Raw genomic sequence first — 16,767 nt, forward strand, 5'->3', positions numbered from 1 at the left:
CCCCCCCCCCCTCAGACCCCCCCCTCCCCTCCCCCCCTCAGAAAGTTTTATTGCTCTGTAGCCCATTCTGGCTTGGACTTCACTATTCTACCCAGGCTGGCCCTAGACTCACGGAGATCCTACTTCCCCAGTGGGAGTCTTCTTCATACCTGGCTTGCCTTTCTTTTTAGATCTTTTCACCCTCAAGCAGTGTTCTGCCTTCTTGCCTTTCTTCAAAATTGTGTTTGAGGAGATCATATGCTTGCAGCTGATTCTTTTCCGGGAGAAGCAAGCAGCTAAGTCATATATGTGGGCACAGTTTAATTTCGGGAGTTCTTTTATTTTGGAGTTGAATGCATCCCTTTTTTGCTCCACATCGTTTGCCAAGTCACATCACAGTCCACAGACCTGAATAGTTGAGCATAAAAATCCAGTTTAAGATTTAGTCATTATAAAACAAACTTTATTGCATCCAGGAACTTGTCAGTGGTTAGATATTTGGTTTATCTTGATTTTGTTCACTCTTTGTTACCAGATAAGAAAATGGCCAGACTGTTTAAATACTTCCCTTGCTAAGGGCCTTGTGATGATGACAATTTTGTGCCTTCTCATTTATCAGATACCAGGCTGTCTCTACAGTCTCATTAGCCCAGGGAGTCCTGGCACTAGTACTAATGGCTTCTAAAGTTGAATCTCATCCGTGACATTGGTTACCATACCTACAGACTAGATTTGGGGAAAAGTAAATTCCATGACAAGGAAATGCCTTTATTAAGGAACTCACTGTCCATAATTGTGGTGGCACACGGAAATGCCAAGGTAGAAGAATCACTTGAGCCCAGGAGTTTGAACCAGGTCTGGGTTAAGTTTCTCGACTCCATCTCAGAAACATTTACCTTTTCCTATGATTATATTTTATGATGTAATTGGGTTTGTCTAGAATTTTGGAAGAGTAGAATAAATTTTGATAAGTCAAAAATGAGTAGATTTGTAAACAAAATGTCAGGATTAAGTATATATGCATGCTTAAGACATTTCCTTTTGGTGAGGTTTTTCCATAGTAAAAAGAGGTTTCATTTACCTTCCTTTGATTTCTTGTTTCCTTCCCAGCAATGTTGGTAAGTCCTATAACTCAAATATGAGATGAAAGAGGAGAATAAAAATGCCAGATGAGTCGTTCCCTTCATCTGTCGGGACTATGTCATCGACATAAACCCTTGTGAAAAGTGAATGGGTGAGGAGATTGCCTGATTTTTGTGTGCCTTTCTGGCAGGATGTGAAATGAGCTTCTGAATACATCAATTTCTCAGTTGGGTGATTGGTTCTTGCAGAACTAGAGATTGTCCTAGAGCCCCATGCATGCTGAGGCAATACTCTACTGCTATTGTATATCCCTTGTCCTATGTTTATTTTCATCTTACAGAATCTTGCTGAGCTGCCCAGGCTAGCCATGAAGTTACACTCCTTTCTACACCTCCTGAGCACTAGGGATTACAGCCGTGGAGCAGCAAGGCCAGGCCCAGATCAGTTGTGAGCTATTATAGCCACCTATTTTGTCAGCACTGTAGGGGATAAAGACATTTAGGGACGGCTCTTTACCACTGAGATACATCCCCATCTCCAGGCTTGTGCTCTTTATACACCTGTGATCTTCCCACGTAGGCACAGAACTGGAGGTTCTTCAGGCTTGCGTGCCAAGCACTGTAACCCATCTTGATAGCCTCATGGTTTTTGCTTTTTAAATACGGTCTCATATAGTTATATAGTCCTAACTGGCCTGGAACTCACTGTGAAGACCAAATTGGCCTGGGACTTAATGTTGCTGCTTCTCCTCCTATCTTTACTTCCTGAATGCTGGGATTAGAATAGGCCTGCACCATGCCCTTCTCTTTTATCTTCTTTCATATATCACATCCCGACTGCATGTGGTCCGCCCACCGTTTTCCCCGCCTTCCTTCTCCATATCTCCCACTGTCTCTCCCCTCGGAAAAGGGCCTAGCTCTTAGCTCTTCTCTCTCTCTCTCTCTCTCTCTCTCTCTCTCTCTTTCTCTCTCCTGTTTTTTTTTCGGGGGGGGGGGTGGTTTTTTGAGACAGGATTTTTCTGTGAAACAGTCCTGGCCTCCAACTCACAGAGATCTGCCTGCCTCTGCTTGGATTAAAGACATGCACTGCTACCACTTGACCTGCCTAGCTCTTTTTTTTAATTTTAAAAACTTTTCTAATTAATTTTATTTTTGACATGCTGGCCTGGAACATACTGTGTATCCTATGGTCCTCTTGAATTTTGCTCTGTAGCCTGGGCTGTGCTCAAGCTCATAAAATATTCCTTCCTGCTGTAGCTTGCTGAGTACTGGGATCAGGCTTGAGCAAAAGCAAACAGTTTTATTTTAGAATTTAAATGACTGCTTATCAAAATAACCAAGTCTTTAGTCCATATGTATACTAGAACAATCTTGGGAAGAAATGCTATTGGCTTTCCTCTTTAAAAAAAAAATTACCCTGCAATTAGAACAGCAAGCTTAATTGTTAAAGTCAAACACCATAAATATTGGCAGTTTTGTCTACATTTTTCTCTTCAAATTCTAACTACAACCATATCATTACTCTCATCCTTTGAGTCTAATGTTATGGTCATATTTTGGTGTTGGACAGCATTAAAATGTAAGGGCTCAGGCTGGAGAGATGGCTCAGTGGTTAAGAGCACTGGCTGCTCTTCCCCAGGACCAGGATTCCATCCCCAGCACCCTCCTGGCAACTCATAACCACTCCATTTCCAAGGAATCCAATGCTTACTTCTGGCCTCTGTGAGCACCAAGCATGCACATGGTGTGCACACCCATACACATAAAATAGTTAAGCAATTTAAAAATGTAAAGGCTTGTAATTTTGAATGAATCCGTGCTGAACACACACTGAACATTCATTGAGAATTCAAAACTATCAGAACAGTCTAAAAGAATCTTATTTAAATTTTTATTTCAAAAGCTCTTTATAGGAAATTGAATGCTCTTTAAAAAGAATATTGGCAACACTGTGTTTCTTTTCATTTTTTTCTATATATAAATACAGATTGAGGATTGCTCATATGAAATACTTGGAATCTGATGTTTCTAATTTTATATTTTTTTGGTTGCAGTATTCACATACATAATGAGATATGTTAGAGATGTGACCAAAGTCTAAATGCTGAATTTATGTTTCACATGAGTAGTGCAGGCATAGCTTGAAGAAAATTTTATATAATATTTTTAGTATACCTTTATTTTGACTGTACTCCATCATATGAGGTCAAGGTGGAATGTTCTATTTATAGTATAAAGCTTGCCTGACAAAAGTTTTGGATTTGCGGCTTTTTTTCTCTCTCTCCTGTGTGTGTGTTCACAATTTGTGGACCATTTATTGTAATTGTGTATTTTTCTATTTTTTCTCGTGTTCATGTGTGTTCACGTAGTGAGTATGTGCTATGTGTTTGTGTGTGTAGGCTCAAGTGGTGTTGATAGTTGTTTTTCTCTGCTCTCCTGGTTTATTCAGGCAGGATCTCTCAGTTGAAGCAGTGTTTGCTTATTCGGCTAGTTTGTCTTACCAGCTTGTCCTGGGGGGGGGGGGGGTCCCTTCTCTCAGCCTTTAGAATGCTAGAATTACTGGTGGACAATATTCCCCACCATAAATATTTTCATGGGTTCAGGGATTGAAATTCTGGTCCTTGGGCTTGTGGTGCAAGTGCTTTAACCACTGAACCACCTCCCCAGCCCAGAACTCTCATAGTTTGAAAATGTCAGTATTGAGATACAGCTGTCATTCTTCCTGCTTTGAGGGCATTTCTTTCTTTCTTTATTATTGTTTTTTATTGATCTCTACATTTTTCTCTGCTCCCCTCTCTGCCTTTCCCCTCCCCTTCAACCCTCTCCCATGGTCCTCATGCTCCCAATTTACCCAGGAGATCTTGTCTTTTTCTACTACCCAAGTAGATTAGATGTGTGTATGTCTCTCTTAGAGTTCTCATTGTTGTCTAGGTTCTCTGGGATTGTGATTTGTAGGCTGGTTTTCTTTGCTTTATGATTAAAAATCACTTATGAGTGAGTACATGTGATAATTTTCTTTCTGTACCTGGGTTACCTCACTCAATATGATATTTTCTAGCTCCATCCATTTTCCTGCAAATTTCAAGGTATCGTTATTTTTTTCTGCTGTGTAGTACTCCATTGTGTAAATGTACTACATTTTTTTTTACCCATTTTTCTATCGAGGGGCATTTAGGGCATTTATTTTATCTTTTTAAAATAACATTTTTCAGGCATTGGTGGCACCTGCCTTTAATCTGAGTACTTGGGAGGCAGATGCAGGTGGATCTCTGAGTTTGGGGTCAGGCTGGTCTACAGAGTGAGTTCCAGGACGGCTAAGACCTGTCTTGAAAAAATAAAACCCTGTCTTGAAAAAATAAAAACCAAACAACAACAATAAAATAATATTATCTGTGCATATTTGCAATACATCTTTTATTTTCCAAATTTCTATTTGGGGAAGGGAGTGGGTTCCTAGAAGGGGAATTATAAACCTCTTGTTCACATAGAACCAAGTTACAGAAATAGATAAATATTACTTACTTTATTTTATCTGCATTGCTTAAAGATAAGAAGAATTATATTTCTAAATTAGACTAGCTATACATATATGGAGTTTAAAAATCTATGACAGGAAAAGGTGCTATTTTTCTGTTTTGCCAATTATTTGTTTTAGCTGTGAATCCTTTTCACTCGATGCTGATAAAAAAAAGGCCGTGGCATCTGAGAGGATTCATATTCTAGAGCCTTGTTTTATACACACACACACACACCACCCCCCACCCCCTACCCCCGAAAGCCCGAGGAGCACAGTAAGAGTACAAAAGCAAGTAAAGGCCTGACTCTTGTCAGTGATTGACTAGTTATTGTTAAGTGTGGCAGACAGGCTTCATGTGAAGAATGTCATTATTGCTCAGGGAGGCAAACATATTTCCACAGGATTTTTGCATGCTGAAAGGCAATTCTAATTAAAAACAATTATTTGCAGCTTCCCCCAGCACTGAAGATAGTATCTGGCACTTAGCTGTTACTAACAACTGTTGAATGGGTGAATGAACAAAGGTAGGGAGTGTTATGGAATCACATGGGCTTTGAAGGCAAGAATAAGTAGTTTGTTCAGTATATTGCTGCACCTGGGAGAGAATTTCTGCTTGCTATTTAGAGCTTTTAATTGCAAGACCCGGAAATTTGGTTAATTCTGTTGGGTTGTTTATTATTACTAGTGTATATGTGTATACTTGTTCATATATGTGTATATATGTTCATTTGTACACAAGGATTGGTGTCATATGTCTTTCTCAATCTCCATATTTTTAAATGATATTTTAAAATTTTATTTTATGTCTGTATGTACACCACATACATGCAATACTCATGGTTCCAGAAGAGGGTTTCCGAACCCCTGGAACTGGAGTTTACAGAGGGTTCTGAGTTGCCATGTGGATGCTGGATGCTGGGAACTGAGCCCCAGTCTTCTGTAAGAACAACCACTGAGCCATCTCTCCAGCCCCTAATTTATTATTTTCTTTATATTTATTTATTTATTTATTTATTTATTTATTTATTTATTTTTGAGATAGGATCTGTCATTGAACCTAGAGCTCACTGATTTGGCCAGAGCAGCTGCCCAGTAAGATAGGAACCTCTTATCTACACCTTCTCATCACGGGAATTATATGCTCACATTGCTGTGGCAGTTCTTTTTACATTGGTGCTGGAGCGAAAATGCAGATCCTCCTCAGATTAGTGCCGCGGGAACCTTACCGAGTTGTTCCCCAGTGCTATTTTTAAATGAGGACACTATCCACCTAGTAACCAGGAGATAAAACTAATATTAGAAAATGTTTCAGGGTCTGGGGAAGTAGCTCAGTTGATAAAACACTTGCTGATCTCTGTCCTCAGAACTCAAAACTTGGTGCAGCGCTTGTAACCCAGTGCTGGGAATGGGGACACAGCCAGATAGATCCTTGGGGCTTACTGGCCTGCCAGCCTAGCCTGCTTCGTGAGTTCCAGCCATCGAGACCCTGTCTCAAAACAAAAAAGTGGACAGTTCCTGAAAACTGACACAAGGTTGTATTCTGGTCCAAACACACATGCACATATATGTGTAAATTTAGTGGTTAGTGTATTTAGTGGGTTTTTTTAAGCATGTGTTAAGTTTTCTATATGGGTTTTTCATATAATTCCTCACAGTAACTCAGCCAAAGGTTAAAGACTTTAAAAAATAATCACACTACCCTCAGACTGCAAAAGTCCTTCGTCACAAATATCGTAAGTGGGTTTTGTTAATGTTTTCACGTTGTGTGGTTCTGGGGTTCCTGATGTGACTTCTCTTGTACTTTTGAAGGTGGAACCTAACTTCTTGTGGAACAAGTGTCGCAAGCTCGGAATGTAGTGAGGAGTTGTTTTCGTCCGTTTCCGTGGGGGATCAAGATGATTGCTATTCGCTGTTGGATGATCAAGACTTCACTTCTTTTGACCTCTTCCCCGAGGGAAGTGTCTGCAGTGATGTCTCCTCGTCTATCAGCACTTACTGGGATTGGTCAGACAGCGAATTTGAGTGGCAGGTAAGATTTTCTTTTCCTTCTTACTAACATTCTTATTAGATAAGTGAAAGTGGGTTTTGAGTGGCAGGTAAGGTTTTTTCTTCTTACTGGCACTGTTATTATGTAAGTAAAAGTGGGTTTTGAGTGGCAGGTAAGTCTCCCCCCCACTTGTTAACATCATTATTAAATAAGTAAAGGTGTAAATTCTCTCAAGTTTCTCATTTTTACCTCCAAGTATTTGTTTATTTTAATTTTATTTTTTTGCATGTGCCACTCACCTCTTCTTGGACCTTAATTCTCAGGTTATGAAAAGGTTCAGTCTGACTTGAATTCTTCATGATTGGGAGCTGGCAGGAAGTCACGTTAAAAAGCATAGAGTGCCTTCTATTCTGGTTCCTTTTCAGTGGTACTTGTACCGTTGCTCATAATTGAGTCCTTTGTAAAAAGCCTAAGTTGTTAGCTCCAAGTAGCTGAAACACACATAAGCTATAGGTCAGCCCCATGCTAACGCTAGTGATGGTCTCTTTTCTTGTGTTGACATTCTTTTTGTAATACTGCTCATAACCAATCTGAAATGGAACAGCAATGACTTTGGGGATGAAATCTTCCATCAGTATTCAGTATGGCAGCTCTTCCAGTTTAACATCCATTGCCTTCTCTTTCAGTAGTATGACTAATGCCACCTTGGAGTCTTGGTGAAGTCAATTTTATTTTGTATGTTTTGCAAAATGTGTCATACAGTTAAGAAATAGATGGAATGCGCATTCTATAATTTTGCTAACATGCATTTTGGGCTTCTGATCCTACAGTCATCCTTTCGTAGATTTTCGTGTATTAAGCACTCAGCACTTTACTATGCAAATGTACTCTCCCTATTTCATAATTGATAGCATTCTTGTGCTTAGAAGACACATATCAGATTATATTAGATATCAAATATGATAAGTTGTTTCTATCACAGTCATCTAATTTTTGGTTCTCTTATCCGAAGTATGCTAGTTTATTATTTTATATTCTTTTTTTCACATAGATGTTTTTCTGGCCACAATAATTTTTTTTTCTTGGAGCATATATAATATGTAAAATGTCTTTGTGGCAAGTTGTCTACAAATACTGCATTATAATAAATGTGATATATTAGAAAATGTATGTTGCTTTATTGGAACATCCATTTTGTGATTGTAAAAAAATAATATTAAAAAGTCTTCCCTTGAGCCGGGCGGTGGTGGTGCACGCCTTTAATCCCAGCACTCGGGAGGCAGAGGCAGGTGGATCTCTGTGAGTTCGAGGCCAGCCTGGTCTACAAGAGCTAGTTCCAGGACAGGAACCAAAAGCTACGGAGAAACCCTGTCTCGAAAAATTAAAAAAAAAAGTCTTCCCTTGCATATACTGCATGTTTTATTCAACAGATAAACTTGAATCTCTGATATTTTAACAGTCATATGAATATAAGAACTTGTATTTTTAAAAAGGGTTCAGATATTATTTGAGTTAAAACTATTTTAATGAAATTATGAAATAATACGAGGTGGTATAAATTAAAAGTCTCAAAAACTCTTCTGGTTACCACTGTGAAGAGCTTTTACAGATGGAAGTGTATGTTCCTATATACATAGTATGTATGTTCATATATAAATATTTCACTCAGTAATTGTATGTTTTTTCAGATTCTGAAATATCATTCATTTTCAGAGCCATATTGTAACTATCACAATGTTTGTTAGTTGGCTTCAGTTTTATGTATACATGTGCTATAAAGAGTGCTATGCTAAGCTAAGAGGTTTTAAAGAGGAAAAAATAATTCACCACCCCCATTTTTTGTGTTATTTCAGCTTCTGTTCCACATAGAGATGCAAATATACGTCAGATAAAAGTTTATTTTTTACCTTTAAAAATGATAGAATTCACCATTTAAATAATTTAAAAACATACAATTATATGCTCATTAATATACTCACAATGCCGCATAGGCATCACCACTAATTCCAGGGTATCTCCATTTCCGTAATCGCCCTCTCCCACACTCCCACACAAAGGAACTGTACACCTGTTAAGCACAGAGCTTCACTTACACTCTGCCTTTGTCATCTGGCAAACACCAATCTATTCTGTAGATTTATCTCTACAATGTTTTTTATTATTTTTTGTGTTGTGTTTGTGTGTGTGCGCGCGCACGCATGCACGTGTACCACCATGTGCATGTGGAGATCGGAGGATGAATTCTGAGGGAGTTCTCTCTTTCCACTACGTGCATCCCAGAAATCAAACCTAGGTTGTCAGACTGGACTGTAAGTTCCTTTCCTCTCTGAGCTCTCCTGATGACCTCGGTTTCCTGTTCTCTGTGTAAATGGACGTACACAATTATATAGAGCTGCTGTGCTGTTTTTAAGGTTCATCCATATTTTGGCATGGATTTTATTCCTCTCTGATTTGAATTTCTCCATCTTGGTCTATACTCGATGTTTATCTTTTTTATTTCAACCAGCATGGTGAATGTGAAGTGGTTTGGTTTCACATTTCTCTGATGTGTAGTGTTGAGCACCATTTCATATTTACATCGTTTTCTTAAGATTTATTTATTGTGTGTTCAATGCTCTGCCTCCATGTGTGCCCGCACGCCAGAAGACAGTGCCAGTTCTCAGTACAGATGGTTGTGAGCCACCATGTGGTTGCCGGAAATTGAACTCAGGACCTCTGGAAGAACAGCCAGTGCTCTTACCCTTGAGTCATCTTTCCAGCCCCCTGTTTTTCTCTTTTATTGTTTTTATTGAGCTATACATTTCCCCACTCCTCTGCATGTGTTTTTCTTCATTGTGCTTATGCTGTTGTATTAAAAACTGCTTTACTCAAGATGATGAAATTTACCTGTTTCTTCTTAGAGTTTAGAGATTTAGTTCTTACATGTATATGCCTTTGATGTGTTTTGATTTTTCTCTGTGTATGTCCCCCCCCACACACCTCCTGTCTTTTTTCCTACTTGGAAAGGAAAGCTTCCAGTCTTTACACTGAGTGTAATGTTAGTGCAGTTTTTCAGTAAATTCCCTGTATGATAGAGAAGAATTTCTCGTCTACTCTCAGTTTATACAAATTCATTGCTGTGGATGTTGGTTTCTAGGTATTTTTTTTAATCCAGCATCATTTGCTAAAAAGTCTGTTGTTTTTCTCATCGAATAGTCTTGGCACCCTGCTGCAGATGGCTTTGGTTCTGGACTCACAGTTCTCCTGTCTTAATGCCAGCGTCTGTCCTTGCGCTTGTACAGCACTGTTTGGGAAGTGTGCGTTCTCCCATGTTGTTGTTGTTTGGTTGGTTTTTGCTTTTTTTTTTTTTCTTCCAGACAGGGTCTCTCTATCTAGCCCTGGTTGGCCTGTCTATGTAGATCAAGCTGGCTTTGAACTAGATCCACCTGCCTCTGACTCTCACATGCTGGGGTTCAAGACTTGCACCCCGCTCCCAAGCAGTGTTTTTTTTAATGAAAGTTGACTTTTTTTATTAAATTTTTTTAATACTATCTTTTCTCATTTTATACAGCTATCCCCATTTCTACTCCCTCCCCTCCTACCATCCCAGCCTTTCCCTCATCCCATACCACTTCCATCCACTCCTCAGAAATGATAAGGCTTCCCATGGGGAATCAACAAAGTCGGACACTTCACTCTGAGGCAAGACCAAGGCCCTCTCCCCTATATCTAGGCTGAGCAAGGTATTCCTCCAAAGAAAATGTGCTCCAAGACGCCAGTTCAAGCACTAGGGATAAATACTAGTCTCACTGCCAGTGGCCCACAGACTGTCCAATCCTCACAATTGTCCCCCACATTCAGTGTGCCTAGCTTGGCCCTGTGCAGGTTCCCCTGCTATGAGTCCAAGTCAGTGAGCTCTCTCTAGCTCAGATCAGCTGTTTCAGTGGATAGCAACATCATGGTCTTGACCCCTTTGCTCATATATTCTTGGACTGGTCTCAGGTAGCTTGGTCGAGTGCTTCGCTGCAGCTCTCTGTATCTGCTTCCATCAGTTGCTGGAAGAAGGTTCTATGATGACAATTAAGGTAATCATCAAATTGATTACAGGGCAAGGCCAGTTTAGCTGTCCTCTTCCCTGCTGCTTAGAGTCTTAGCTGGGGTCATCCTGTGGATTCCTAGGAATTTCCTTAGTGCCATGTTTCTCACTAGCCCTTTAATGGCTCCGTCAATCAAAATTATCTCTTTCCTCTCTCTCCCTCTCTGTCCTTCTCCCTTCTTGAGCATCCTGTTCCCTCATATTCTCCTCCTCCTTCCCCTTTCCCCCTCCCCATCTCCTTCCACCTTCCCTCTCAATGTTTTCAGGAGATCTTGTCTGTTTCCCCTTCCCAGGGGGATCTATGTATATCTCTCTTAGGGTTCTCCTTGTTACCTAGTTTTTCTGGGATCTTGGACTATAGGCTGCTTTGCCTTTGCTTTATGTCTAATCTTATGAGTGAGTACATACCATGTTTGTCTATCTGAGTCTGAGTTACCTCACTCGGGTTGTTTTATTTTCCTAGTTCCATTCATTTGCATGCAAATTTCAAGATGTCACTTTTGTTTGTTTGTTTGTTTCTTTTACTACTGAGTAGTACTCCACTTTATCTCTTCTTCAGTTGAGGGGCACCAGTGTCATTTCCAGGTTCTGGTTATTAGGAATAATGCTGCTATGAACACAGCTGAGCAAATTTCCTTGTGGTATGAGTGAGCATCCATTGGGTATATGCCCAAGAGTGGTATTGCTGGGTCTTGAGGTAGATTGAGTCTCAATTTTCTGACAAACCGCAACACTGATTTCCAAAGTAGCTGTATACGTTTGCACTCCACCAGCAATGGAGGAGTGTTCCCTTTACTCTGCATCCTCTCCAGCATAAGCTATCACTGGTGCCTTTTATCTTAGCCATTCTGACTGGTGTACGATCATAGAGTATCACAGAGTCGTTTTAATTTGCATTTCCCTGATGGCTAATTTCTCTGATGTTGAGCAATTCCTTAAGTGTCTTTCGGCCATCTGCAATTCTTCTGTTAAGAATTCTCTGTTTAGATCTGTACCCCATTTTTGATTGGATTATTTGGTAATTTGAGGTTTAATTTCTTGAGTTCTTTATATATTTTGGAGATCAGCCCTCTCTTTATTGTGGGGTTAGTGAAGATTTCCCCATTCTGTAAGCTGCTGTTTTTGTCATAGTGACTGTGTCCTTTGCTTTATAGAAACTTCTCAGTTTCAGAGTGGATAAACACGTTCAGTAATGTGGCAGGATACAAAAATCAACTAAAAAATATCAGTAGGCCTCCTACATACAAATGATAAAGGGGCTCTCCAAACCCGCCTTTTCCTAGTACTCTGTAATGTCTGAACGTGTTCTTTGGTACTGGCTGCCTTTCAACCATTTCCATTGTAAAAATCGACAGAAGTACATACTGTCTTGGTATTCTTCAAATGGTGTTTCACTCAAATAGGTATAGACAATTCCAGCACATTTCTGGAAAACATTTTTTTGGGGGGGGAATTCTGTTTCAGATTCCATTTACAGGTTTTCACAAGAGCTGGAGGTATCTATTTAAGATGGCTAGCCCCAAACTCTCTTTGCTCCTCTTCAGTGGTAACTTCATACTCTGCCACTGCATCCAAGAATTCAATGCATCTCTTTAGATCTGGTGTCTGAAAAGAAGGCTTCCTATTGGCTGCTTGTCACAAAGGCTGCTAATTCTTGACGAGCCTTCAGTAGCAGAGTGTTGGCCATGAGTTCCATGTGGTGGCGGAGGTCGAACTTTTCTGGTGCTGGCAACAGAGGCGGGCAAGGCTGGCGGGGAGGAGACCCTAGAGCCACAGTCGCAGGCTCCGTGCATGCCTCGTCCTGCGGGGGACAGGGCTTTAGGATACTGGGTGCCTCCGCAGCTTCTTCCTCCGTTTCTTTTGGCGTTGCCACCACTGCCTCCAGGAGCGCCTTTGTCCCGCTGCCGCCTCTGCCTTCGTTGCGTGACCAAAGGCAGGCCCTGGGAAGGCTCGCCACGGGCTCCAGTTATGTCGCCGCCGGCCAGCGTGCGGGAGCTTAAACTCCTAGCATCATTGCCTGAGCCCAGGGGCTTAACTCTCCCCTGAGTTGGCACTGAGCCTCAGCTGTGCCCCACTCCACAGGGGAGCTTCTTCTCTGGTGGCGACCAGACAGCCGCTGCGCGCACGGCCCCAAACTGGTTTTGCTCTTTATTAAGATCGTTTGGATTTTGGGAGTCTCTTGTAATTCCACACAAATTTTAGGATCAGTTTTTTATTTCTACAAAATAGAGCAGTTGAAATTTTAGTACAGATTGAATTAAACCTGTGAGGAGGATTGCTGTCTTAATTTCAACATTCCAATTCATGAAAGTGGTATTGTTTTTATTTAATTCTTTCAATGATGCCTTACAGTTCTCAGTATTCAAATCTTAAACTTTTTTTGGTTAAATTTGTTTTAAAAAATCCTTTATTTTGCCGGGCGGTGGTGGCGCACGCCTTTAATCCCAGCACTCGGGAGGCAGAGGCAGGCGGATCTCTGTGAGTTCGAGACCAGCCTGGTCTACAGAGCTAGTTCCAGGACAGGCTCCAAAGCCACAGAGAAACCCTGTCTCGAAAAAACAAAAAACAAACAAACAAAAAAAAAAAAAAACAAAAAAAAATCCTTTATTTTGCTTTTGGAAGTGTCCTTTTCATAATTTCAATTGCAGATTTCTCACTGTATATATAAAGCAATATACAATTCAGTCTTTTTAATGCGGATTTTCGTAACTAGCACTGAACTTGTTTGTTCGCTCTGTAGTTTCCTCCTGTGTGGATTCATTTGGGTTTTCCATATTTAAGTTCATGTTATCAGTGAATAGTTGTCTTTCTTTCCTCCTAGTCTTTTTTTCTTCGTGCTTATTTGCCCTACCCAAATCATCCAGTGTTGAAGTGTATGGTGATACATGCCTACAACCCCATTGCTTATGAGACTGAGGCAGTTGGAAGCTAGCCTAGGGTACATGGTGAGACCATAAGTAGCCTCCTCCTTGCACAAAGAAGTATAAGAAGTGATTAATAAGCAGCAATAGCAACAGAATAGATGAAGTTGCTAGGAAAAGTGAAGTCAAGCAGGCAAAGAGAGAGCTTCTTTCTTCTATCTTTTAAATCTCTCTTTTATCTGAACTGCCACCCACATTTAGGGTGGGTCTTACCACTTTAATAATCTAATAAGGAAAATGTCGTAGAGGGCCAAGTGGCTTGCCTTTTATCTGATTCCTTATCCAAGCAGGATTCACAGTCTGTTAGGATTAGAATCAGAGAAATATGGGCCTCTTGAAAGACCCAGGTGTGGTGGCATATGTATTTAATCCCAGCACTTGGAATGCTCAGGCAAGTGGATCTCTGCGAGTTCAAGATCAGTTTCGTCTATGCAGTGAGTTCCATACCAACTAGGAATACTTAGTAAGACGCTATCTCCAAAAATAATGCAAACAAATAAATAAGCAAATGTAAATAAGGTCAGCACTTTCATAAGTTGTTGTAGCCTATCTAATACCAGGGATATTATATAATTGTATAGGTGTTAATGTAGATCATGGAAGGTTTTATATGTTAAATGAGAAAATATTATAAACTATTCTCCAAAAGAGGAGTGATTCCTAATTTACTTCTTAATTTAATAATTGAAGGATTGCAAACAAAGGAAATTGTCAGTAAAGTGACTCGGTGCCAATGCACATGCTAAGATGCTACCTTATCCAAAGATTAAAATCTTGCCTTTGAGAGCAGCTGCTCTTCTTTTTCCAGAGATCCACTTGCAAGAGCAGCAAGTTGCCAAGTCATCTGTCCAGCCAGAGTGCATTCTTCTCTCACACCTTACATCCTGCCTCCTGTTTCCCCTCCCTTCACTCCTCCCAATTCCTCTTCCCCCTATCTCCCCTCTCCATCAGATCCACTGCTCCTGTTTCCCCTCCCTTCACTCCTCCCAATTCCTCTTCCCCCTATCTCCCCTCTCCATCAGATCCACTGCTCCTGTTTCCCTTCAGGAAAAAGCAGGCTTTCTGGGAACACCAACTGAACATGGCATAACATATTGCATTAAGTTTACACACATGCCCTCATTAAGACTGGAGAAGCAAGCTAGTAGGAGGAAAAGAATCCTAAAAGCAGGCAAAAGAGTCAGACAGTCGCCGCTCCCACTGTTAGGAGTCTCACAAGAACACCAAACTACACTCTGACTCCTTCAATCCTTCCGTTTTCCACAGGGCTCCTCAAGCTCCACCTAATACTTGGCTGTGGATCTCTGCATCTGTTCCCATCAGTTGCTAGATAAAGCCTCTATGAAGATTGGGCTGGGCTCTGATCTATGACTATAGCAGAATATCATTAGGAATCATTTCATTGACTTTTTTTCCACTCCTTACACTAGAGTATAGGTACTCCGTGCTCATGGACATTTAACATTGAACTATGATGAGAAGTTTAAAATGCTTCCTTATCTTTGTGAGATCTCAAAATAATATTAAGGAAATTATACAAGATTATGCTTACAAATTATGTTAGAATTTACTGAAAATTATTGTTTTAGAGTTTAAAAATTATATTAACTCTTGTGGTTAAAAGTTCCATCTATTTAAACTTCTGAGTAAATGTTTTGGGGATACAATAGTTAATATGTATGATTCACAGATTCTTTGGAAAGTTGCATTTAAGAAACCATTTCTGTTGTTGAGCAGGAGAACTTAGAGGATGCGATGAGCAAGTAATTCTTCTGTCATACTTTAAACCTAGAGGGGTTACTTGAAATTACACATCAGCAGTTAGAGAAATGAGGTTACTTACAGAATTCTGCTGAAACTTACAGAAAATATGACAGAGGTTTGATTTAATTCTCTCCATGTGTCACGGCTACAGATTATGGCATAAATATACTGAATATGGATGGTATAAATATACTGAATATGGTCTATAAAATATAGGATAGGACTCACTAAGCATTTTTATTCTGAAATACTTTATCAGTTATAAAGTGGGAAATTCCTGGCCTAATAAATACACAAGCACCCATACAATTAATTCTGCTATACAGCTGCTACTCTAGTCCCGTATGTTCAATTGACTGTTTGACATTTCCACTTGAATGACTTTATTATTTCATAGTAACCCATTATCTGAGATGCTGAGTCCTTGATCAGTGATATCACTTCCAAAAATCGCCTTCCCATGGAAAAAGTCCATGAGCCTTTGTGACATATCTTACAGTATGGTGAATAATGACCGTTGTCTATTGAGAGTATATTTGCACACCTACCATTTTCCCGTTACCTGTATCCCACACTGCACCATCTTCTTAGTTCCTACTGAAGTCCAGATTGCCTGGCTTGTGTGAATACAGTGAATTTGTGTCCTACTTTGGATTTAGTCACTAGTTCTTCAAATCTCATTGGATACCATTTCCCCCTTTATTTGTTAGAATAAGTGTGTTGAGTTAGAATGATTAATATTTGAAGTCTTTGAGTGTACCATCCTGTGTGGGTTCTATGGTTGGGAACTATTTTCCTCTGGTCTGAATATTGGATTGCTTGATAACCAGCCAGTTACCAAACAGCTCTTTTTTCTTAAGGAAGGCTTTATTTTTCTACTTTGAGGGTGGACTCCCTTGTGGTGGGTAATTCCTGGAAGCAGACTCTCAGGGCAGCTACTAGCATCAGTAGCCAGTAAGCAGAGAGCAATGAAGGTCCCTAAACGATTCATACATTATCGTTTGTGTTCTAAACCTTTATGGTCATCTGTTTTTCCTGTTGATGCTCGTTAGAGGATCGGCATGACCACAGCAAAGGCTTCGTGTTTCGTGCCAATCGTTCTTCATCCTGTTTTGGTTCATCAAGATACTCATATGCTAGACAAAAATCCCTAAAATATATCTTTTAGCTAAAAATTCCTTTTTAAAAAGGCCAAATATATTTATTACACTTTATAGATTTTATACACAAATGAAATTTATCTATAAACTTCCCCAGGCATTTAGATAATTGAATCTGAAGAGGTTAATTCACGAGTCTTCTGAATACGTCTGGTGTGGTGTGGTAGTGAATGTCTGTAATTCCAGTATTTGAGAGGCAGAGGGAGGATAGACCATCCTCAGCTAAATATTGGGTTCAACGCCCGTGCTTCGTGGGATCGTCTTTTAAAAAGAAAAAAAAAA

General features: G+C 40.0%; 1 protein-coding gene across 1 annotated transcript in view; it reads left to right on the forward strand.

Annotated features, from left to right (window-relative positions):
• The window catches only part of Fam199x (family with sequence similarity 199, X-linked), a 32,065-nt gene that overhangs the window by 3,793 nt on the left and 11,505 nt on the right, over positions 1–16,767 (forward strand). Inside the window, exon 2 of the mRNA XM_050124181.1 lies at positions 6,388–6,607. Coding sequence (XP_049980138.1) covers positions 6,388–6,607 — 220 coding nt within the window. The remainder of the gene's footprint in view (positions 1–6,387; positions 6,608–16,767) is intronic.

Source organism: Alexandromys fortis, unplaced genomic scaffold, assembly GCF_014885135.2.
Source record: "Alexandromys fortis isolate MF-2015 unplaced genomic scaffold, M_Fortis_MF-2015_v1.1 scaffold_205, whole genome shotgun sequence".
NCBI lineage: Eukaryota > Metazoa > Chordata > Mammalia > Rodentia > Cricetidae > Alexandromys > Alexandromys fortis.